The sequence below is a fragment of the Oryctolagus cuniculus genome, chromosome 3 (assembly GCF_051225735.1).
Source record: "Oryctolagus cuniculus isolate XC-2025 breed Fujian yellow rabbit chromosome 3, ASM5122573v1, whole genome shotgun sequence".
Taxonomy (NCBI): Eukaryota; Metazoa; Chordata; class Mammalia; order Lagomorpha; family Leporidae; genus Oryctolagus; species Oryctolagus cuniculus.
Window position 1 is genome coordinate 23,167,727 of NC_142869.1, and position 22,431 is coordinate 23,190,157.

At 39.5% G+C, this 22,431-nt stretch overlaps 1 protein-coding gene across 4 annotated transcripts in view; it reads right to left on the reverse strand.

Moving 5' to 3' along the window:
* The window catches only part of XRCC5 (X-ray repair cross complementing 5), a 101,543-nt gene that overhangs the window by 54,451 nt on the left and 24,661 nt on the right, over positions 1 to 22,431 (reverse strand). For all 4 annotated transcript variants that reach the window (XM_002712463.5, XM_017343103.4, XM_051848210.3 and 1 more), the window contains exons 9-14: positions 21,037 to 21,149; positions 17,288 to 17,350; positions 15,687 to 15,824; positions 14,758 to 14,848; positions 12,677 to 12,810; positions 3,630 to 3,826 (exon numbers count right to left, since the gene is read on the reverse strand). In XM_002712463.5, the coding sequence (XP_002712509.1) occupies positions 3,630 to 3,826; positions 12,677 to 12,810; positions 14,758 to 14,848; positions 15,687 to 15,824; positions 17,288 to 17,350; positions 21,037 to 21,149 (736 nt within the window). The remainder of the gene's footprint in view (positions 1 to 3,629; positions 3,827 to 12,676; positions 12,811 to 14,757; positions 14,849 to 15,686; positions 15,825 to 17,287; positions 17,351 to 21,036; positions 21,150 to 22,431) is intronic.

Sequence of the window (22,431 nt, forward strand, 5' to 3'; positions counted from 1 at the left end):
GCAGGGATTTCAAAATTTTTTACATCAAAGTAACATCATTTAATTCCATTTTCCATGAACTTTTTGAAGTACCCTCATATATATTTTCTGTATTTGTAAATTTACTAATGATTTTAATTAAATTCTATGGAAGGGTTTGCTTCTATCAAAAAGCAAAACCAGAATGCAAGCTCTAGAGTTAGACTGCCTGTATTTACATGTAGCCTTACTGCAACACTTATCAAATGTGATCTTCGGCAAGTTTCTAACTTCTCTGATCCTCAGTCTCCTCAGATGTAAAATGAGATCAATAAAATGACTCACTTCATAGAATGGTCAAGTAGATCCAAACAAATTGCATGTCAAGCACTTATTGTCCTACTTGGCCTCTGTTTCCTCTGAGAAATCATCACCAACATCATCATCATTGTCATTGCTATTGGTGATGTGCTAGGGGTAAGACTGTGAATTTTTAAACCAATTATGCACAAACCCTACATTCTTACTATTTGCTAGGCACTGTCCTGGGTTCTTTAGAACCCAGGACACAACAGTGAACAGCATATTGTTACTCAATTAACTCCGCTGATAACTCTATGAGACAGATATTCCTATCCTTTCTCTTTTACTCAAGAGGAAATTGAGGCAGAGGGAGCCTTACAACCTGCACCTCAGGCACACTGCTGACTGGAGTCTTAACTATTGACCAGGTGATATCATCTGCTCACAGTAGCTTGGGAGGACTCCTAGGGGATTTGAAAAGAGCAGAAAACTTTAAATTCCTTGCATAGAAGCAAAAATAAATCTAGATAATATACATATTAGTTTCACAATTAAGATTAGACTTCAGCTGCTCTAATTCTCATGCAAGTTACCTAAGACATGACTCTTTCATTTCAAGGGTGTACAACATTAAGGGAAGCAATGTTTTTATGTGGTAAGGGTAATATTTAGTACATTTTGGGACTACAGTGTTAAATAATGCTCTTATCCTCTTGAAATGAAGACATCACTTATAACACTAGGTATTCACCAGGTCCGTGATGCACAGCAGACTGTCTCAAACATTCAATTTTTTTAAATCAATATTGATATTATTACATCTTTGGGTTGACTACTATCTTTCTTCCAAATAGTTCAAAGTGCTTTAATCATGTAATTTCATTGCTAAAATATCATTAACATGAAGCTGTTAAATTACTTAACCAAAACCAGCTTGGGAGTGACAAAGCTGCAATGCAAACTGGATTCCCAGCTTAGGACTCTTATCTTAGAATATGAAGCTTCCTGAATCTTAGCCCCTCAACCCTCCCTGGAAACATATACTCTGGATACAGAAATGATTAATATATACAAAAACATAGCTAAGCATAAGAAGTTTTCATTTTTTTTTTAAAGAAACTATCTCTAAAACTGATTAGGGCCTTATTAAAAATGTGAGTTGTAAGAATCTTGAGAAGGGACTGTGTCATTCTCCTTAATTACAGGAGGTACTCAATAAGCATTTACTAAATGCATACTTTCTAAGATTTCTGGAAAGAAAGGGTAGAGAACAGTGTATGGGTAGGGATGTATGGGTGAGGAATGTATGGGCAGATACCACTGGTGTGTCTCAAACATTATGGGAGCAAAGCACAGGAAGCCCAGCACAGCAAAGCTCCAGAAGAGTCAGTGATAGCACTGGGGTCCTTGGTGTCATCACAGCAGGAATCAAATTACAGGACAGCAGCCTTCTGGGTCTCTGTGGGATGTTTTTTTAACCAGCCAATTTACATTTTAATCAAAGGGAGAGGAAAATGGCCCATTTCTTTCCCACAACACCACCAGGTAATCAAGAGCCTGCACAGACACTTTTATACAGAGAACAGCCTCATGACTGCAGGGAGACTACAGCAAGGTGTCACGGCAGGAATGACTGCAGCCTTTTATGAACTGTTCAGAAATAGGATCCAGAGGTAGAGAAGCAGATGAGGAGAGCAGAGGGAAGTGGATTTTCAGGGCCGGTCTACCTGTGTAGAAGGCATGGAAGACTAAAGGGAACTGTAAACCTCTCTGCACATGACAATCTATCCAGTGCACATTTTTTCCTTTTCTCAGTTTGAACAAAGCTTAGGATATTAACCTCCGAAAAGCCACAGAAAATGCAAAGCTCTCCATTCAACTTGAACAACAGTTCACTATAAGCCAACAATTTATAGAAATCAGTAAAGAAAATCACTCAATACTCCTCCCCTAGTGTATCTGTAAATAATATTTATTTTGTCAATAAAAATACAACTATGGGGAGAAAATCAAAGAGAAAAAAATCTTGGTCTAAAGCCAGATCTCAAAATGTAGCTTAAAAGGAAGGGGGGTGGGGTGTCATTCTAATTTGAGAACAGTCATCAATTACCAACTGATCTAAACTTGGTAAAATCAATCTTACATACCCAAGTGATTCTAGAAAACCAAGAACAGTTTCTTCTGGTTTATTTTGGTTTTGTTTGGAATGGAAATTCATGAAGATTCTGAACAGAATCCAATGAGGGAAGACACTTAACAGTAACCTGCTAGCTTGATTTAAGAATCCTATGAAAATGATCTTGCAATCCTTAAACTATAAATACCTGCCTAATAGCATAACTAAGCACACTACTAAGATACTAACACTGCTGTAGAGGAGCAGGCTGTATATATTTTTATTCTAGGCTCTTGTCATACACAAAGAGAGGAATTCTTAGTGTTGACACAAAGCAAGTTTTATTGAAGTGAAAAAGTAAACACACTCACACATACACATGTGAGCACAGGGTGCCCCATAAAGAGAAATACCTGTCATGAATAGGCAATGGGACAGATGAAAAAGGGGTGGAGGAAGGGAGACAGAGAGAAGAGCACCTCATCACTTTTTCTAGTGTGGTCTCAGTTGGAAGAGAGAGCTCCCCCTAGTTGTTGGCTCCTTTTTTGAGTATGGAGGGGAGGGGTGCCTCTACAGGCATAAAGCCTCCTGGGAGTTTTATGATACCTCCATGAAATTCCACATGCAGCCCAATATCATGGCATCTTCCCCGCCTCAGGTCCAAGATGAAACAGAGGCATCCTGGGAAAGGGGGTATTCTGATTGACAAGTAGAATAGAATTACAAAATGCAGCAGGGCCTTGAGAGGCTTGCAGGTACCTCCAGCTCTGCAGATCTATGTTGCTGCCTGCCTAGCCCACAAGGGAGGGTTAGATTTCTCACTCTCCTTGCTACTTTTCCTCTAAAAATCTCTTCTCCACCAAAACAACAAAAAACAAAAAATAAAACAAAAAGCTAACTACCATGCCCTTTAACCTTCTCTTCTAATTCCTAGCAACTTAGTTTAAAAATAAAATTTAGCCTTACATGTCCAAAAACTTTGCTTGACCTTTCTAAATATAATTCCCCAAGAATTTGATATTGGTCAAAAAGTAAATGATTGAGAAAGTAGTTCTAAATTCCAGGTGAACAGCAAGGAGAAAATGTATAAAGGACAGATGTCAGAAATGAGTATTTCAATGCAAAGGTCAAATATCAAATGGTCTATTCCTTCTGCTTTTCTAATTCCACAGACCCCCAGGCAAGAGCCCCTCGAAGACTACCACAAAGATAACGTAATCCAATGCTAAATGCAACTACCCAAAGCACTTACTTGTCTTTGAAAATGTCCTGAGCAGTGACTTGATCTTTTCTCTTGATGGCTTCAGTCAGAGGAAAAAGGGACTTTATTTTAGAGAGAGGAGTCTGAGATTTCGCTGTCACCTCAGCAGGAGGATCCAGCATATTCAAAATATGCTGCTGAATTGGGGGCAGAGGCTCCTGGGGATGTAAGGCTCTGTGCAGCAGACACTGTTGGAGAAAGTGGGAGGATTTAAAACAAAGACGGAGATATTAATATAAGGCTCCTTTGCATGTTCTGACCCAGGATCCTCAATCTTTAGTTTGGAAGGTCTATTTGAGTCAAGCACTTGTAACACACAATAAAAAGGGTTGGCCCACAACCACCTTTGTAAATAGAACACTGGTGATGTCTATAACCAACTGTAAAAACAGACCCAAGCTTGGAAGCAATATCTTCTGCAGACCTTCTGGAAAGACGTCTCATCTTATAAACAGAAGCTGCTGCTTTAATTTTGAGGGGAGTACACATGGCTCTCTAAAACACACAATTCCAAGAGCTTCCAATAATCCGAGATTACAAGTTTTTCACTGGAATCTTTTTAGCTCCCTTAGTCACACAGTGCTTCCTCCTTCACGTTCATCTTAGAAGATGAAATGTGATGAATGAAAGAGGTGGCTCAAGGGAAGCTGCCTGTGCTTAGGGAGTCCCAGGAGGAAGAAGTCTGCAACAGGGATGAGAACATCAAGGTGTCTCAAGTCTCCCAAATGTGGAGTGTGAACATTTCTCAAGTCTGTCCATCCTGTTCCTGCTGCTACCACTCTAGCCCAGGCAACACCACCTCCACCCTGACTTCTCCCTATCCCTCCTGCTCAGGTCCTGCCAATCACCTTCTAATAGTTCAACTGTGGCTGGAGTCATCTGAAAACTTCCTTATCATATCCTAGGAAGCTTTACATGACACAGTCCCTGCTTGTCTGTCTGATTACATCACCCACTCCTCTCTTCCTCATTCACAGCTCTGTGAGGCTTGGTTCTTCCAGTTCCACTCTTACTCCAAGTTCATTCCTGCCTTTGGGGCCTGGGCTTAATGCTCCCTGTCTTTTCTGCCTTCTCCTGGCTCAGGTCCTCGAGAGTTGTCTCTTTTTTATCATTCTGGTTCTGCTCAAATACTATCTCCTGAGAGAGGCTTCCCCTGACACAAAGAATATATGTATATGAAGTAGCCCCTCCACCCTCCTCTAAACACTCAATCATTTTCTATCATTTCCTTCATTTTATATTTTGCAGCATTTATCATTATCTAAAACTATTACATTATCAAAATTTTAGTTTACTTGCTTATTTCCCAGTTCTCTTTCATGAAAGTAGAAGTCTTATCTTGTTTACTGTTGAGTTTCAAGCTCCAAAAATACTTTTTGGCTTGTAACAAGTGTGTAGCAGATTCTGGATGAAGGAATAGCTTGCTTGCTTCCAGGGTTCAAGCTGTTGTCACAGGCATCAGGAAGCAGCAACAAGAGTGGGGCCGGGATCCAGGCTACAGCAGGTCCTTTGCTGCTCCATCAGTAAAACCAAACAACAAGCTGGGTATGCCCAATCACTTGTACTTGCCTCCAGTCTACTAGGAAGTGTAGCATCTGCCCAGAAAAATAAATACTCTAAAAGGAGTGGGCATTGTGGTGCAGCAGATTAAGCTGCTCCTTGAAACACCTGCATCCCATATCAAAGTGCCTGGCTCCAGGTACAGCTACTCTGTGCTTTTGATCCACCTTCCTGCTAATGAGCTTGGCAAAGTGGTAGATGGTCCAAGTATTTGGGTCACTGCCAACCATGTGGGAGACCTGTATAGAGTTGTTGGCTCCTGGCTTTGGCTTTGCCCAGGCCCAGGCCCGATTGTTGTGGACATTTGGGGAGTGAACTACCAGATGAAAGATCTGTCTCTCCCTTTCTGTCACTCAGCCTTTCAAGTAAATGAATAAATATTTTATGGGGACAGTACTGTAGTGTAGCAGGTTAAGCCACCACCTGCAGTGCCAACATCCTATATGGGTGCCGGTTTGAGTCCCAGGTGTTCCACTTCTGATCCAGCTCCCTGTTAATGGCCTAGGAAAGCAGCAGAAGATGGCCCAAGTGCTTGGGCCTCTGCACCCACATGGGAGACCTAAAAGAAATTCCTTGCTCCTGGCTTTGGCCTGGCCCAGCCCTAGCTGTTGAGGCCATTTGGGGAGTGAACCAGCAGATGGAAGACCTCTTTCTGTGTCTCTCCTGTCTTTCTCTGTAACTCTTTTAAATAAATACATAAATCTTTTTTTAAAAGTATAAAAAATAAATATTTTAAAAAGATTAATTTACTTACAAAATAAATAAAATAAAATGAGTAAAATAAGTACTAGGATGAGATGCCATTAAGGAAAAAGAAAATAAATTGTCAGTTCATTGATGTTCTCTATCCCTTGATAGAGAGTAATTCCAAAATCAGGTTGGAGAATAAGGTTCCAATTATTCCCATTTTCAAACAACTTACATATCAGTACTCATGAAGAAAAAAAAAAAAAAACAGGAAGTAGAATAGACATACAGTGTTAAATACTGACTCATATCACAAAGTAGATGGTTTATATTATTCCATATATTATGTTCCTATACCAAGAAAAATTAGTTTCCATTCTAAAAAATAAAGGATACTTAGGCTTAATAGCGAATTTCATTCAACAGTCAATATATTACAAATTCAGAAAACTCTGAAGTAGGAATTGAGTACTAGTTTCCTCTAGAAATTCCATGTGCTACTCCTGCACCACCCTGTTTCAACACACTAACCCAATCATTCTTTTTCCTGTATGCTCACTCCTTTCAGACCATAACTTCTGTTTCCCCCTTTCCTAACTACTTGTCCTTCCCTTGAGCATCAACATCAACCCTGCTTAACATAAAGCAAACGGGGAAACAAAAATGAACCCTGCCCTATGAATCCATCCCCAACCTTCCTGTACATACCCCTTAATTCACAGAGCTCTCTTTCAGTCATTAAAAATATCTCAATAGCTTAAAAAGTTGAGATGAAAGCTGTAATCAAATATCCAACAATGCAGATTATCTCTCACATCCTCTTGTATCTGTGACATCCAACTGATATTTTTAGGAAACAACAAGGACAATCAAGAGACAAATATCTTACCCAGTCTTCCTACTGAAAAACCTGTCAGCTTTTCAGTACAAACTCCAGGCAATCCTTTCAGTTTCATCATCTGTAAATCAATAAATATCTACCTCTCATATTTTCTCAAAAGTCACATTTTAGATAAAAAAAGCTAAATGATATTACTTATAAAATTCATTGAAGCAGGAAGCCTCAACTCATTTTTAAAAACGAGGTTATGAGAAAATGACATTTTTTTGTACCTGGAAACCTGAAATCAAAATTCTTGATCTATTTACCTTTCTTTTAAGCAACTGTTATTTTTTTTCTCTAAGATTTATTTTAGAGTTACAGAGAGGCAGAGAGAGAGAGAGGTCTTCCACCTGCTGGTTCACTCCCCAGATGGTTGAAATGGCCAGAACTGCGCCTATCCGAAGCCAGGAGCCAGGAGCTTCCTCTGGATCTCCCACATGGGTGCAGGGATCCAAGAATTGGGCCATCTTCCACTGCTTTCCCAGGCCATAGCAGAGAGCTAGATCAGAAGTGCAGCAGCTGGAACTCAAACCAGCACCCATATGGGATGCCGGCACTGCAGGAGGCAGCTTTACCCACTAATCCATAGCGCCAGCCCCAACAGTTGCTCTTGATATGATTTTTACAATTTGAAAAAGATTAGAGGGAAAAACAGAAGGCTACATGGCCAGCTCAGAAGTTACTAGTATAGATTTTAGCATCATTATATCAATTATTCAACAGCCAGCCTATTACATACTTGACAAAAGATACATATTTCAGCATTTCTCTAAAATTAGAATTAACTTGTTGCCAACACAGTGATTATTAATACCTCCCCATTTTTCCCAGCTCATTCACCCTCAACTACAGGTATTTCATTCAAAAAGAAAAAAGAAGTCTTCCTTAGACATGGTGCTCCCACCATGACGTGATGCAGCTTGGGGAAGTGGTGGGGAAGGGGCTTGCCAAAGCCTGTATCATGCTGTTTGGACCTTGCACCTCTAGAATCATGACAAAATAAACCCTTTTCTTTAAAAGTAGTCTGCCTTTGGCCTTTCATTACAGTAACAAAAGGCTGATGAACACTGGGGTTCAGTAAAATTCCTCAGTTACAACCTGAGAATCAGACCTTGCCTACTCCCTTGCAGTGAGATTTACCAACAAACCTGACTGAATTCCTCCCATACAGCCCAGCAAAGCTGCTCCTGGGGTGAGCAATGGAGTTTTTGTTTCTCACACTCTCTTCCTTGATTCCTACTGCTGTCAGTAGCAGCTTCTTTTCACTATATGCTCCTTCAGCCCTCCTGGATGATCTGCATTGATCTCACTCTCCATTTGCTTCCTTGGGTAGGGTGCTTCACTTTAGCCTTCACTGTTTAGGGCTAGAGGACTACAAGAACTATGGGAAAAGGAAAATAGCTCACTTGTTTCTTTTATTTTTTTTTTTTAAGATTTTATTTATTTATTTGAGAGGCAGAGTTACAGACAGTGAGAGGGAGAGACAGAGAGAAAGGTCTTCCTTCTGTTGGTTCACTCCCCAAATGGCCACAATGGCTGGAGCTGTGCCGATCCGAAGCCAGGAGCCAGGAGCCAGGAGCCAGGAGCCAGGAGCCAGGTGCTTCTTCCCGGTCTCCTATGTGGGTGCAGGGGCCCAAGGCCTTGGGCCATCTTCTAGTGCTTTCCTAGGCCACAGCAGAGAGCTGGATTGGAAGAGGAGCAGCTGGGACTAGAACCGGCACCCATATGGGATGCCAACGCTGCAGGCAGAGGATTAACCTACTGTGCCATGGCGCCAGCCCCTCACTTGTTTCTTCTCTAATTGTTATTCTAGAACACATGCAGTACATGTCTGCATGCAGACACACACAGACAAGCTCATCCAAGACCCCTGCCCATAGCAGGCAAACACCATAGACGCCCTTGGGCTGAACTGAGGGCTGTTCAGAGAGCACCAGTCTGATTTCTCAGCATTATCCAAAGAGATCCTCCTTCCTGGATCCTTCCTGTTGATGCTCAAGATCATCTAACTCTATTCTTCAAAGGCCTTGGGAGTGAGCCAAAGAGGAGGGAGCCATACCTCTATTCAGATCTCTCTCAAAATAAAAACTGGAGACTCCAGCCCTCATCAGGTAGACTTCTGCTTGAAATACCTCCAGTCCCTGGAAGGCTCTCAGATGTGTTTGCTAGGCTAACACTTTCTCATCTGCTCCAGCACTTCTCAAATATACCTGCAATTCAGCCCTTCCCAAACTAACTCATCCTCTTTCCCAAAACAGCCTGCTCCTCTTTCCAGTAATTCCATGCCCACTGGTTTTTCAGTCAACCAAAATGTTTCTAATCCTTCCCTCTACCACTGCACTGAGTCAGGTGCTGATCTGCTCCTTCTAGCCTGGTTCTCCTCTTTCTACCTGTCTCTCTCACCACTCAAAAAGAAGTCTTCCTGGGTACCCCATCTTCCTGAACTTTCCTGTAGCATCTTTCTTTCCCTACATTGAGGATAGCTTTCTCCTTCATTATCCAACTAACACTGGACCCCCCAAAGTCATCAAAGACTTCACCTCCCAAAAGCTCTCTGCCATTGTTCTTTGCTCATCACTGTGCAACATCTGACTTGATCTTTCCTTCTTAACAGCCTTCTTTTCCCTGCCTTCCAAGGCACAAGTTTCTCCTAGCTCTTTCTACTTCTTTATCCTTTGCTGGGGATGGACGTAGGAGCATTTGTTTTCTAACAGCTCTTCTTTTTATGAGTATGCCTATCTATTTACTCACACGTGGGGCTCAGTGCTTTGTCCCCTTTCCTTCTCACTCAACGTATTCTCTCAGATTTACCCTTGTGAAAATAAATGTATTACCTTTCCCAACTAATCATTCTATATTCTTTACCACAATGAATGTGACATCATCCTTTCACTCAAGCTAGGATGCTGTTCAAATCCTCTTTTATCTTTTATCAACCACTCTCCATCACTGCTTTAACTGAAGTCTCTGGGTAGTCCACTCCTGTGTCCCAGCTGGTCCCTAACCCATCTCCGATGCTACCACCAGAGCTATTTTAAAAACTCTATGTCATCCATCTGCTGGTAAAACTCTTTAATGATCACTCATTGCTATAAGATCTGTTATGGGGGGGAAGCCACTGTAATACATAAGCTGTACTTTGGAAATTTATATTCATTAAATAAAAATTTGAAAGCAAAAAAAAAAAAAAAAAAAATCCACAGAGTGTGGCATACAAAGTGCATCTTTGCTATTACTCTTCCATAGAAAGCCTCTTCTCCAGCCAAATGGAACTACTTTGGATCCCTAAATATATTATACACCATGATTTTGCATGGCATGTTCTCTTTACATCACACATTCCATCTCCTTTGAGAATTTTGTCCAAATGTTTATTCCTCCATGAAGCTATCCTTAAGTCACCTGTTTGCAAGAATCTTTTTCTGTTTATTCCCATGGCGTTTTTTTTCTTTGCTGCTGTCACAATTGGTTTTATATCTCTTAATTCCTCTCACTCCTCTAGAGGGTCCTAGAAAGTGGGGAGTATATGTATTCTACAGTATTCATTGTTAGAACTCAAGAAATATTTGTCTATAAAAGGGAGAGCTCAATGTACATGTGCTCTGGTGAAGATACATGTCTATGGTCTTTATAATGTCTATATTCTTTATACAGATAAGCCACATTTAAAACTCCCCACCATACACACACACACAAATGTTATTTTGTACAAATCAAAGGTGCAGCTTGGAAAGTTAAAAATGACCCCATTTATGGCTTGTATATGTTCCTTTTTCCAACAGGCACTTACTGAAGATAAATAGAACCCACTCGAGATGAATCAGCCAAACAGTAGAAGTTTCCCTTGTTTTGGCAAGCTCTCCACCGGCTCTGCCCTCCCTTCCTACTAACAGAACTGGTCTTCACTTCTTCAAACTCACTTGTCAAAAACACCAAAGGATTTCTGATCAGTAATTTATACTTGATTACATTTAGAATTCTGAAGTATTCCCTGAAGATGGTCTTTGCATGCTAACCTTCATATTTCTAATTTTAGAACAAGAGATTTTTTTTTCCACTAAAAGGAATTGTAAGCATTGAGAACAAGCAATTTCCTTGGAGTAGGGGATTCCTTGAATCACAACTGGCTCCAAGAAATGGTTGTGTTAGTTAAAGAGGTTTGGTGGAGGCCAGCACTGTGGCATAGCTTAAGCCACCAGGAAGAAGCTCTGGGCTCCTCGCTTTGGCCTGGCACAACCCCGGCCATTGAGGCCATTCAAGGTCATTTGGGGAGTGAACAAGCAGGTAGAAGATCTCTCTATCTCTCTCACCTCCTCTCTCTGTAACTCTACCTTTCAAATAAGTAAATATTTAAAAAAAATAATAATAAATAAATAAAGAGGTTTGGTGAAATGAGTCAAAGTGCACAACCCACAGTTTCTCCATCACAAGCCCTTGTGCTCCCAGGCCACCCAGGAGTGGGCTTCCTCTGGGGGAAAAATTAACCTGAAAAAGCTGCTGCTGCTTTTTTCAGTTTTGTGGAGGTTGAACAAGGCTATGTGTGCTGTCATCAACTTAATCCAGGACTAGAATATTCCATCCCTTCTTCCTTTGTCCATTCCTCCCCATCCTGGCATAAATCAGCTTTCTACTTTCTTGTTAACTTCCCCAACTTACCTTAATCCACTCTCAAGTCCTTTGGCCTACTAAAATTCAGCAAAACATATTTTATATTTTTCCATATTTTGGTTATTATTTAATAACTTCATAGCGTAATCTCTTTAAGTGACCTCTGTGCTACCTTTAATTATGACACTTTTGACAAATATGCCACTGGAACACTTCTTCCTACTAGTGGTGATATCAATATATAGTTCATAAAAGCTTTTAGGCCGGCGCCGCGGCTCACTAGGCTAATCCTCCGCCTTGCGACGCCGGCACACCGGGTTCTAGTCCCGGTCGGGGCGCCGGATTCTGTCCCAAATGCCCCTCTTCCAGGCCAGCTCTCTGCTGTGGCCAGGGAGTGCAGCAGAGGATGGCCCAAGTGCTTGGGCCCTGCACCGCATGGGAGACCAGGATAAGTACCTGGCTCCTGCCATCGGATCAGTGTGGTGCGCCGGCCGCAGCGCGCCAGCCGCGGTGGCCATTGGAGGGTGAACCAACGGCAAAGGAAGACCCTTTTCTCTGTCTCTCTCACTGTCCACTCTGACTGTCAAAAATAAATTTAAAAAAAGTAAAAAAAAAAAAAAAAAAAGCTTTCATACTATTTTGATACAAAAAACAAAGAAAAGGGAATGGCATTGTGGTGTAGAGGGTTAAGCCACAGCCTGCAAAGCCAGTATCCCATATGCACACCAGTTTTGAGTCTTGAGTTTCAGTTACTCCCCTTCTGATCCAGCTCCCTGCTAATGTGCCTGGGAAAGCACCAGATGATGGTCCAAGTACTTGAGCCTCTGCCATCCACATGGGAGACCCAGATAGAGTTCTAGGCTCTTGGCTTTAGTTTAGCCCAGCCTGGCCATTGCAGCCATTTGGGGAGTGAACCAGCAGACAGATCTCTCTCTCTCTCTCAAATAAACAAATAAATCTTTAAAAAGAAAATAAAAATCTCATTCGCATAAATTGTAAGTGAAAAGTCCAAAATTGCATAGAAGACCTGTTTTCTATTAAATCTTTCTATAGTTTTTTTAAATTAACCTTCTTCCAGAAAAAAAAAAAAAAGAAAGCATCTTTTCTTTCTAAAAGCTGAGAATGTTTTTATCTTTTGAAGTAAGAAGAGGGAAAAGTTATTCTTCCATTAAATAAACAGAACTAATGAGGTTCTCAGGAAATAAAGATGTTTCTTTGGGATTGGCCAGTTACTATAACTTCTCACTTAGTTCTCCTTCTTTTAAAAAGAAATGTGATTAATTCATCTTTCTTCTCTCACCTGAAATAATCTCTGAAATTCAGGATTTGGGATTTTGGTGGTCTGAAATAAGTCTTCAACGGTACCTTCCTCTTCATCTTTCTTTACTAAGCTCATGGAGTCAATCAAAGCATCAACGGCATTCAACTGTGCCTCTTAAAGATAAACAGAGAAGCAGAAAGAAAAAAAATGATTGTCTCCATTATTCTCCACTAAAACAAAAGCTTTCCACTTACAGATACTCACAGCAATATTGGCAGGTTTTGTAGCCTTAGTTCTGCCAAAAAATTCCTCTAGTTATAAAATACTTAACCTGAATCTCAGTCTTCTTAATTGTGAAGAGAACTATTTAGTGTAATTGATGTCTTAGGTCCTTTCCAGTTCTACCATTTGGTGAATCTTTGATGTTAGAGTATCATCTCAAAAGCAAAATGGTTTACCCCAAAATAATGCACTACAGTCATACAAAACTCAACTTTTCTACAGAGATTCAGACAAAATATTCAGTATTCAATGAGTTCATATTAAAAGTATTACTAATCATAATTACTAAAAAAGAAAACCATTAAAAAGAAAAAAGAAAATCCCTCAAGCAAGAAAGCATAAGCTTTCTAAGGATTTAACATAGTTTTTAACAGAGTGTAGCAGCACTTGACAGGGAGATACCATGGGACCAGGATGAGCTGGTTCCTTCACAATCTTGCTAGTCAGAATCAACTATTTCCTCTCAGAAAGTCCAGTGACACTAATCACAGTGCACACACAAACACACACCTGCATACATGTCCTACCCTACTCCTCCAAACTTAGGAGCAGAAACACATCATTCTTTTGCTTATGCTTCTCCTAATATCTAAGAGAAAAGTGTTCCTCAATAAAAATATATCAAGTCACCAAAAATGACACAGTTCAAAGCAATGTGGTAGTGCTTATCCATGTGAGTGTTCAGAGACTTCCAATTTGGCATTGCCTACTCCTACATAAACGTCTGCCTGGGAAATATACCAAACATCCTTAAGGATCCAGTTTTTTCCAATGAAGAAAACATATATAGAAATATGCACAATAACTCACAGAAAATGTCAACAGATCAAAAAGTATTTAATGTTTTAGGTCCCAAGTGATTTGTATCTGTAAGATAATTTCCCAATAAAGTTTTCTTTTTCAAACATTCTGTATACTTAAAGAACAGAATGATCAAGATGTAGGGACAGAATACTGTCATACAGTGGCACCTTCCATATGTTCCATTCAAGGCTGGCTCCAGCAAGATACAGAGAGACTCATCTCCAACAGAAGGCAAGGACACCGACCCTCAGGACTCATTTGATTCTTGGGCCATTTGATAGCCCACTTCTCCTCCCGAGGGGCTAATCAAAATAACACATGGGAGAATGCAGTTCACGAACTCACCTCCTAATCCTACACTGACACAGATAATATATTTAAGTGTGTAAACTAAAATATTTACTCATTATTCATCTTTTTTTTTTTTTTTTGGTATGTTCTCTACATTCTGCTCCCTAATATTTTCTTACAACAGTCTTAAATGATGAGCACTCTGGAAGGTAGGATCTGTGGCTGTGAGATTACTAAAGGCCTTTCTCATCATGCTTGAAGTAACTCCTAAAAGCCAGAAATCAGTGACAAAAAAAGTATGCTCTGTTACTGTTAGAAAATACAAAGAAAGAGAAAAGTTAATCCCCAGCATTGTCAATTTTAGCTCAGAGTTACATCAAGTTTTATGCTGGACATGACACTAAAGTCACAGGTTTGACACTGCAAATCTTATTTCATTTCAGCAGGGGCAAATCTCCTTCTCCTAAGTAGAGAATGGACATACATTACCAAAAAACTGCTCCAAGATACATGCTCAAAGTCAGAAGGAGGAACTAAACAGTACTTGGAGTTTTGCACAAACCTATCCCCACTACTGGAAAGCAACTGAAGAACCACGTTCATCATTATATCATATGTAACTCTGGAATTCAACTAATTCTAACCTATGAAAGCATGGCTCCAACCATAACTGCATATAGGTGATCTCCCAAGAACAGTTTGTATGTAGAGTCAACTGGAGAGCTCAATGGAAATAAACTTACCTGTGGGGGTGAACTTCTTATTATTTTTCAAAGATGAAAACATATATTGCCGCAAATCTTCCATGAAAGGCAGTTGCACATACACTAAACACTAATGACAAAGAAAGTGAGTAAAAGCAGAAACAACCAAATCAATGGAAAAATATAAAATTGGTAGCAAGTGCTGTGAAAGCAGACCAACACAAATATTTCAAAAATCAGACAGCTCAAATTTAGTACAAGGAAAGTTAAGTATTTTGGCTTCTTCTTTTAACTGTTCAACAAATACAGATAGCATAAAAATATTAAAAATGAAAGAAATGCTTAAAAGAAAGACCCCCAAAAGATAACTGTAAAATGCATGATCAGTGCAGCATGAGAAGAGTAAGTGACTGGAAGGAAGGCCAACCTGGAAGTCAAGATATTTGCCTTCTCTTTTGAATTTTGCCACAGTGAAGTTCTCTGAGATTTGGAAATAGTAAGGAATTAAGACCTATATTTTAAATAGGAGAGCCCTAAGTAAACTAAATTACACAAAGACCACAACAAAATCATAGCCTCAACCTTTATTCACAGTCATCATATATAAAAGTAGAGGGAATTTCTCTCCCCAGTTGGCTCACAGTAGTCAAGAAGGATGAGAACTGAGAGAAGGTCAAGGTTAACCTTTACATATTTAAGAAAAAGCTTTTTATGTATTTTATAATTTATGTCCTTTTGTCACAGCTGAAAGGATGGTTCACAGATCAACAGGATTGACATTACTCTAGAATTTGCAATAACTGCAGAATCTGAGTGAGCTCTACCCCAGACCTAATGAATTGGAATCTGCATTTTGTAAAGATCTCCAAGTAATTCCACTCCCCACAGAAATAGTTGAGAAGCATTGCTTAGAATCAAGGAACTGAAGGGAAAAAGAGATACAAATAAAAAAGACCTGTGGGTTTTACCTCATAGGCATCCTTGATATAAGGGAAAGCCACGCCAACCTGAGGATTAGATCTTCTGTCATAAGCATATCGAACTATAGCCACCATGTCCAATTCATCCAGAGCATGAACCAGGGATGAGAGTGCAACTGCTGCCGCCTATTTAAAAAGGTGTATGCTATTAACACGTATCCATTATCTGAGAATATTCCTAATAGCACTTACTTACAAGAGTATCACCTACTTTCTGTTTCAGATTTTTAAAGATTTATTTGAAAGGAAGAGTTACAGAGACAGAGAAGGAGAGACAGAGAGGGATCTTCCATCCTCTGGCTTACTCCCCAAATGACCACAAAAGCAAGGGCTGGGGCAGGTGAAAGCCAGGAGTCTGGAACTCCAAGTGGGTGTTCCATGTAGGAGGCTAGGGCCCAAATACTTGTTTCATCTTCTGCTGCTTTCCCAGGCACATTAGCAGGAAGCTATATTGGAAATGGAGCATCCAGGACTTCAAGCAGCATCCATATGGGATTCCAGTGTTTCAGATCATTACCTAACCCACTGTGCCACAACGTTGGGCCCCTATTTTAGATTTTTAAAAAGTGCTCCTTTACCCATTTCAAGGCTAAACTGCACACATTTGCTTCTGGTTACATTTAATATAATTCTTTGGGACTTTATTTCATTAACTAAATCCTCAGTCTTTCACTTCAACCTTCAACTTTCCTTCTCTGAATTCACATCCTCACCCCATAACTAAATTCATGTCTCAGGTCTCCCAAACAAAATCGATCTCTGTTCCTTTCTCTTTGCAAATTTCTGGCATATATTTCTTTCCCTGAGTTCCAAATGTCATGAAATAATAGTTGGGTATTTCCACTGCTTAGAATACAAATATTCTTCAATTTAGTCCAACTACTTTCTCTACTTCCCTACTGATGTTATCCTCTAAAGTCACCCATGACCTCCTAATTGTCAAACCCTTGGTTGTTTTTAGGCTGTTTGACCTTGCAGTAGCATCTGACTGTTCCCCTTTCTCTACACTGGCTACTTCTTGGCCTTCACAAACAAGTTCTGAAAAATAGAAAATATTTACAGAGATGGTAGGTGTGAATGTAGGATGCGATAGTCATGAGTTGTTAGCCAGGCAAAAATAAGCCTGAAAACATGCATATCCTAGGGAGAAGGGAAAAGAATACAAAGAGAAAAGGGGAGAAAGACAAATTTCCTCAGTGATGGAAGTAGTTGGGGGAGCCACAAAATGAATCTGCGGATGTTTACACCACAAATAGTCACGGTTTATGAAAAATCAAAATGCTAGCGTGACCCCCAACCCTCCTTAACAATTGATCATGATATTCCCATGCCTAAATGCAGTTGTTTTTGTTTTTGATGTTTACCTGGTTGGTCTCCAATTGCAGGACTATGTCTTCAGGTCTCATGCTCATGCTAAGACAAAATCATTTACCATTTCTCCATTTTCAGAGTTAGAGGTCAATGAATTTTCCCACTGCTGTTGCAAGAATTCATGTCATTTTAAACAATAAAAGCCCACAAAGAACTCACTTTCATAAGATGACAATTCAATTCTGTAGCACTACCCCTAGGAGCCACTGCCAACTAACCTCATCATCTTTTGCTGCAAAGACCTTTAGAACTTGGTAGCCCATGAAGAATTTTCTCTGCACCTACAAGAATAACAGAGGAAAAGAACTGGTTTTGATCCAAAATAAAAAACATACATAAAGATAATGTCACACATCCCTAAAACATTCGATTCAAAATGTTCTTCACTGAAAAACTTTCACAGGCACTAGTAACAACTTCTTACTTGAGGTTCAACTTAATTCAACACAACAAATATCTGAGTACCCAGTATGTGTACAAAATTGTTCTGGGTACTATAAACACAAGAGTGAACAGGATGTAATCTTGTCCTTGAGGGACTTAGACAGATAAACATGAAATTACCTGCAGTGCAGTATTAAATTCCAGGATTATACAGTGCTACAAGAGTACATGAGGGCACTGAGCCCGGTCATGGGGGATTAGGGAAGGTTTCTGCCAACGGGGACACCTAAGTCAAGGCTTAATGGATGAGCAGGAGCTAACCAACAGAGGAGTCTGGGCACAAGGTCTCAGACAGAGAGCATAATGCAAAAAGAGTCCAGCATGACATAAAAGCATAGTATATCCAGGGAACTGCTTTTGGCGTAGTCTCAATATCATAGCATGAGAGGAAAGGTGAAAAATTAGACTGGAGATGAACAAAGATCAGGTTATGAAGTCTTTTAGGAACTAAGTTAAATGGTTTAGAGCTTATCCTAAGAGCAGTGAGGAGGCAGTGATGAAGTACAAAGAGAAGAATGTGAAAAACTAATGAAAGAGGGGCAGGATTGCAAGAAGGGAATCTAGTTAAACCAAAAATAAGCACTGCATGCCTTTCTCTCCCTTCTTAAGTTCTACTAATTTAGCTAGCAGAGGATCAGAGAGGCCAAAGCAGCGCTACTAGAAACTGATTTAAAAATGAACATTGAAGTGTTCCTAAAATCATAACCATCCACATCTATCTGTCAAGACCAAATTCTCTATAATTTATGTAAGTTGGTGCCTGGAGATTATTTATAAGAACATGCCATGTGTTGTATTAGGTAGTATTTTTCATACATTCTCTTCGCCCTCTTACCAATAAAGCAAAGAAATTCAGGGCACTTTTCATGGTAACAGCAGCTGAAGAGGTTCAATCTCAAAGGTGTGGATGTAAGGACTATAAAATTCAAATACCCCTCATCTCCACTTTCATTCTCCATTTGAAAGCCATTACTTGGGTACAGTGTTGTAGTGCAATCAGTTAAGCCACCCCATATGGCCACTGGTTCACTCACATCTTGGATGCTCTACTTCCCATTAAGCTTCCTTCTAATGTGCCTGGGAAAGACCCATGTGGGAGACCCAGATAGGGTTCTTGGCCCCTGGCTTTAGCCTGGCCCAGTCCTAGCTATTGCAGCCATTTGGGGATTAAATCAGCATATGGAAGATATCTTTTTCTCACTGGCTCTCCCTCCCTCTGTATAACTGCCACTCAAATAAATATATAAAAAAAAAAAAGAAAGAAAACTATTCTAATATTCTAAGAAATGTGAGAATAATCCCATATTTTGATTTTTTTTTTGCTATATAAGAAGCTGTAATTATTACTTATTAGTTAAAGAAGAGTTAATGATATATTTTCCCAAAGCTCCTAAATGACCTTTCAAAGAATAGTCAGATGTTTGGGGATGTAATGGCTAAATTCTCTTTCATCTTATAATCAGATACCAGACAATGAAATACTTGGCAACTTCAAGAAAGATAAACTGACAGACCTCTAGAAATTTTAAAGAATAACTCATAATTTAACAACAACAAAAAAAGCCCCAAACAAAAAACATAAAGCTAAAAATTACACATCAAGTCAAACTAGAAACACTAGCTTGTTAATATTCCAGGTTAAGGGAATTTGGAATGATAAACACCAGTTTGTTAATAGTCCAGGTTAAGAGAACTTGGAATGACACTCATGTGTGATAACATAAATTTGAAGATAATCATTAGTCTATTCAAGATACATTTATACTTACTTTTCTAGTCACTGTGGACAACACCTCGCTCTTAACATTTCGTGTGCTTTTGTTAAGACCATTTTTTGGTTTTTTCATGTAAATAGACCCTCACTCACACTCTAGCACAAGTAATTTCAAGTTTTTGAGTACTGAACTATACTTGAAGTTGTTTTAGAAAGATCTTCTCTGTATATTTGTAATCAGGCAGATCCTTTTCTCAAGAGACTACTTTCTACAAACTGGTTGGAATGAGATTTCTGTTTCACTGAAAAGACTCATAAACACAGCCATTAATAATCATCAGTTTTAAATATATAAATACCTCCCAAAGTGAATGAATTTAGTGTTTACTTGTTAGAAAATTGTTAGGGACTCTCAGCTTCCCAAAAGTATTTATTTTCACCATTAAAATTTTATAGATTTTAAGTAAACACTCCCAGCTTTGAGCTTATGAGTGTTGAAAATGTATAACAGTTTGAGCATATCATAAAAAATTCTCCCCAATCTCACTGAACAAGTAAGACACTGACATAGACGGGGACGACAGGCTAGAAAAACAAGAAGTCCAAATCTAGGAACTGGGTAACATCTATTCATCTTAATTCTCACTTGAGTTCTTCTAGAATCATTAATCTCCTATTCTTCCTGTGGGGAGCAACTCGGACTAGACTAAGTTACTGGAATTAAGACTTATTCTATGCATCTGCTCTCCCACAATATGGCGCTGGGAGAGGAGCAAACAGCTTCTACCCAGCTGCCTCTCGCCAACTTGAGTGATGACTTGCAGGAGCTGATCCCGCTCCTGATTGGAGGAGAGCAGCGTACTCGGCATGTGGGTAGCAGAGTTGGGATTGGTGGAAGAGGACTATAAAGGAGGAGAGAGACAACATGCACCAGGAACATCTAAGGGGAACATCCGGATAACATCTGAGCAGCCCCCGAGAGAGCCGGCCGGCAGTGTGCCGCTCCCCCGCGGAAGTGGGGAAAGTGGCAGGGGGCACCGCCCTTCCACGGAGGTGGAAGGGACGGCAGCCAACCCGGGAAGAACCAGCAGCAAACCCGGGAAGGGCCGAGTAGACAAAAGAACAGCGCAGGATCCTGTGTCGTTCCTCCACGAAGAGGGGGAGCGACACTTCCCTTTAGAGTTTGGGTAAAATGTACATCAAAAGATACACTTTACACTTATGATTTATCTCTTTAGCCATCTACCTCAAGATCATTTAAGATTTTGGGGATCTTTTAATAGCCCTTTTGAGGAAAGTATATAGTATTCTACAGTAAATTATCACATTTGCATTGTGTCTATTTTAGATATAACTTATAGACAAGTTTCACACCCTAGAACTGCACATTTTACAGGGAGGAGAAGCTGACCAGCATAAATCAATGTTATAAGAGTTAATGATCACTCAAAACAGCCAGACTTTCAATCTTGTAAAACACTTCATTATACATAACAGTTTAGAGACTGCAATACAACAGCAAAGAACTGGATACTGAATCCTTAGAGCTATTATGAGTTATGATGGCCAGCAAAACTAATGACTTAATTTAATATATACTTCAGTTTCATGCCAAGTCGTCTTTACATTTTGGTTTTCCTCTTCAAGAATCAAAAATGGCACAATAAACCCCCAGACCATATTTCAGAAAAAAAAAAAAAAACCTGAAATATATTATAATTAAAAGGACCAATCAAACCAGATCATCTCAAGTAATAGGCAAGAAAAAGCTTATTTATTTGGTTCACAGTTGTAGAATAACTGCCATACCTGAGAAGATCTACAAAATCCCAGAACAGAGAAGCACTTCCCTTCCGATTTATATTTCATTTGTTCCTCATCTACTTTAGAGAAAGGAACTATATCACTTCCATAGCGGAACCCTGGAGAACAAGAGAAGAGCATCTGTTAAGCATATGGGGCCTCATTCTCCAGGAACAGAAATAAGTTCTTTGTGGACATTAACAATACATGCACACTCTGGAGCAAGCCTCCATCTTCTATTCCCTGGAATCAAATTACTGCCCCTTGTGATCAGTGAGGGAAGAGAAGCAGCAGACACACAAGCCATGTGTACAATACAGAGATGATTAAAATCTAATTACATTTTTTAAGTAGCAGCTTCTACAATCTTGTTACCTTAATGATTATTCAGCCTAGAAGAAAGAATATATCAAATGCAATGTTCCAGTGATCCTCTGAAGATAAACCATGGTTGACTAAAGTACAAGCATGATTTGTAAATATAACACATTTATTCAGAAGCTTGAAATCCTCAGAGAAAAACACTGGTAGGAAATTTTCAGGACAAAATGTTCTCAAAAACACACGCTAGAGATGTATCAATGCCTACCAGAAAAAAACAAAATTTTTGTTCAAAAAACATTCAACTGATAAGCTGCATATTTTTCTGCATTTAAACTTGACTTCTGGCATCTGATTGTATGTATTTTTTTTAATTACTGGGGATATTTGTATACATAAAGGCTCTTGGCTATTGAGGAAAAAAAAAGGTTTAACCCAGTTTCATGGCTTCTGCACTGTGGAAGAACATGCCCTGTCAAAGCACTGTATCTTTTGTTTGCTGGGAGAAGCAACAACCAAATCCAAGCATTCAGGCTTTGGGCAAATGCAGTGGAAAAGCACATGCATCTTTATTCCAAAACAAACAAACAAAAAACCTGTGTGACTGGGAACAGAGCCTGTGAGCCAGTGTTTGTTTGCTCCTGTTGGTTTGCTGACGCTGTGCACTTGTATTTAATTCAAAAGAGACACATTTCTATTTTCATATATGTCTTTTTAAAGAGCTGGCAATGAAAACAAAATTTCCAATAAAAAACTGATATGGAAACATATGACACATGATTAAGAGTGGTTATCTAAACCAGATGTTTTTTCTAACTTTTCTCTGCCATCAGTCATCTTCTTACTTATTATACAGTAATGAAATTTCTAGTTAAAACTGTGTTGTATTTTCTGATTTATCTATGTAAATGGAAAATAACTCTAACTTTTGCACATGACAAAAAGTAAAGAACAGACTATAACATATAACCATATTCTGTTGCCCTTATATGGATACTAAGAATTCTACAAACTAGGGAGTGGAGAGTGAAGTGCAGGCAAAGGAAAGATAAAGTATGGGATTAAGGTCATACTGTGACA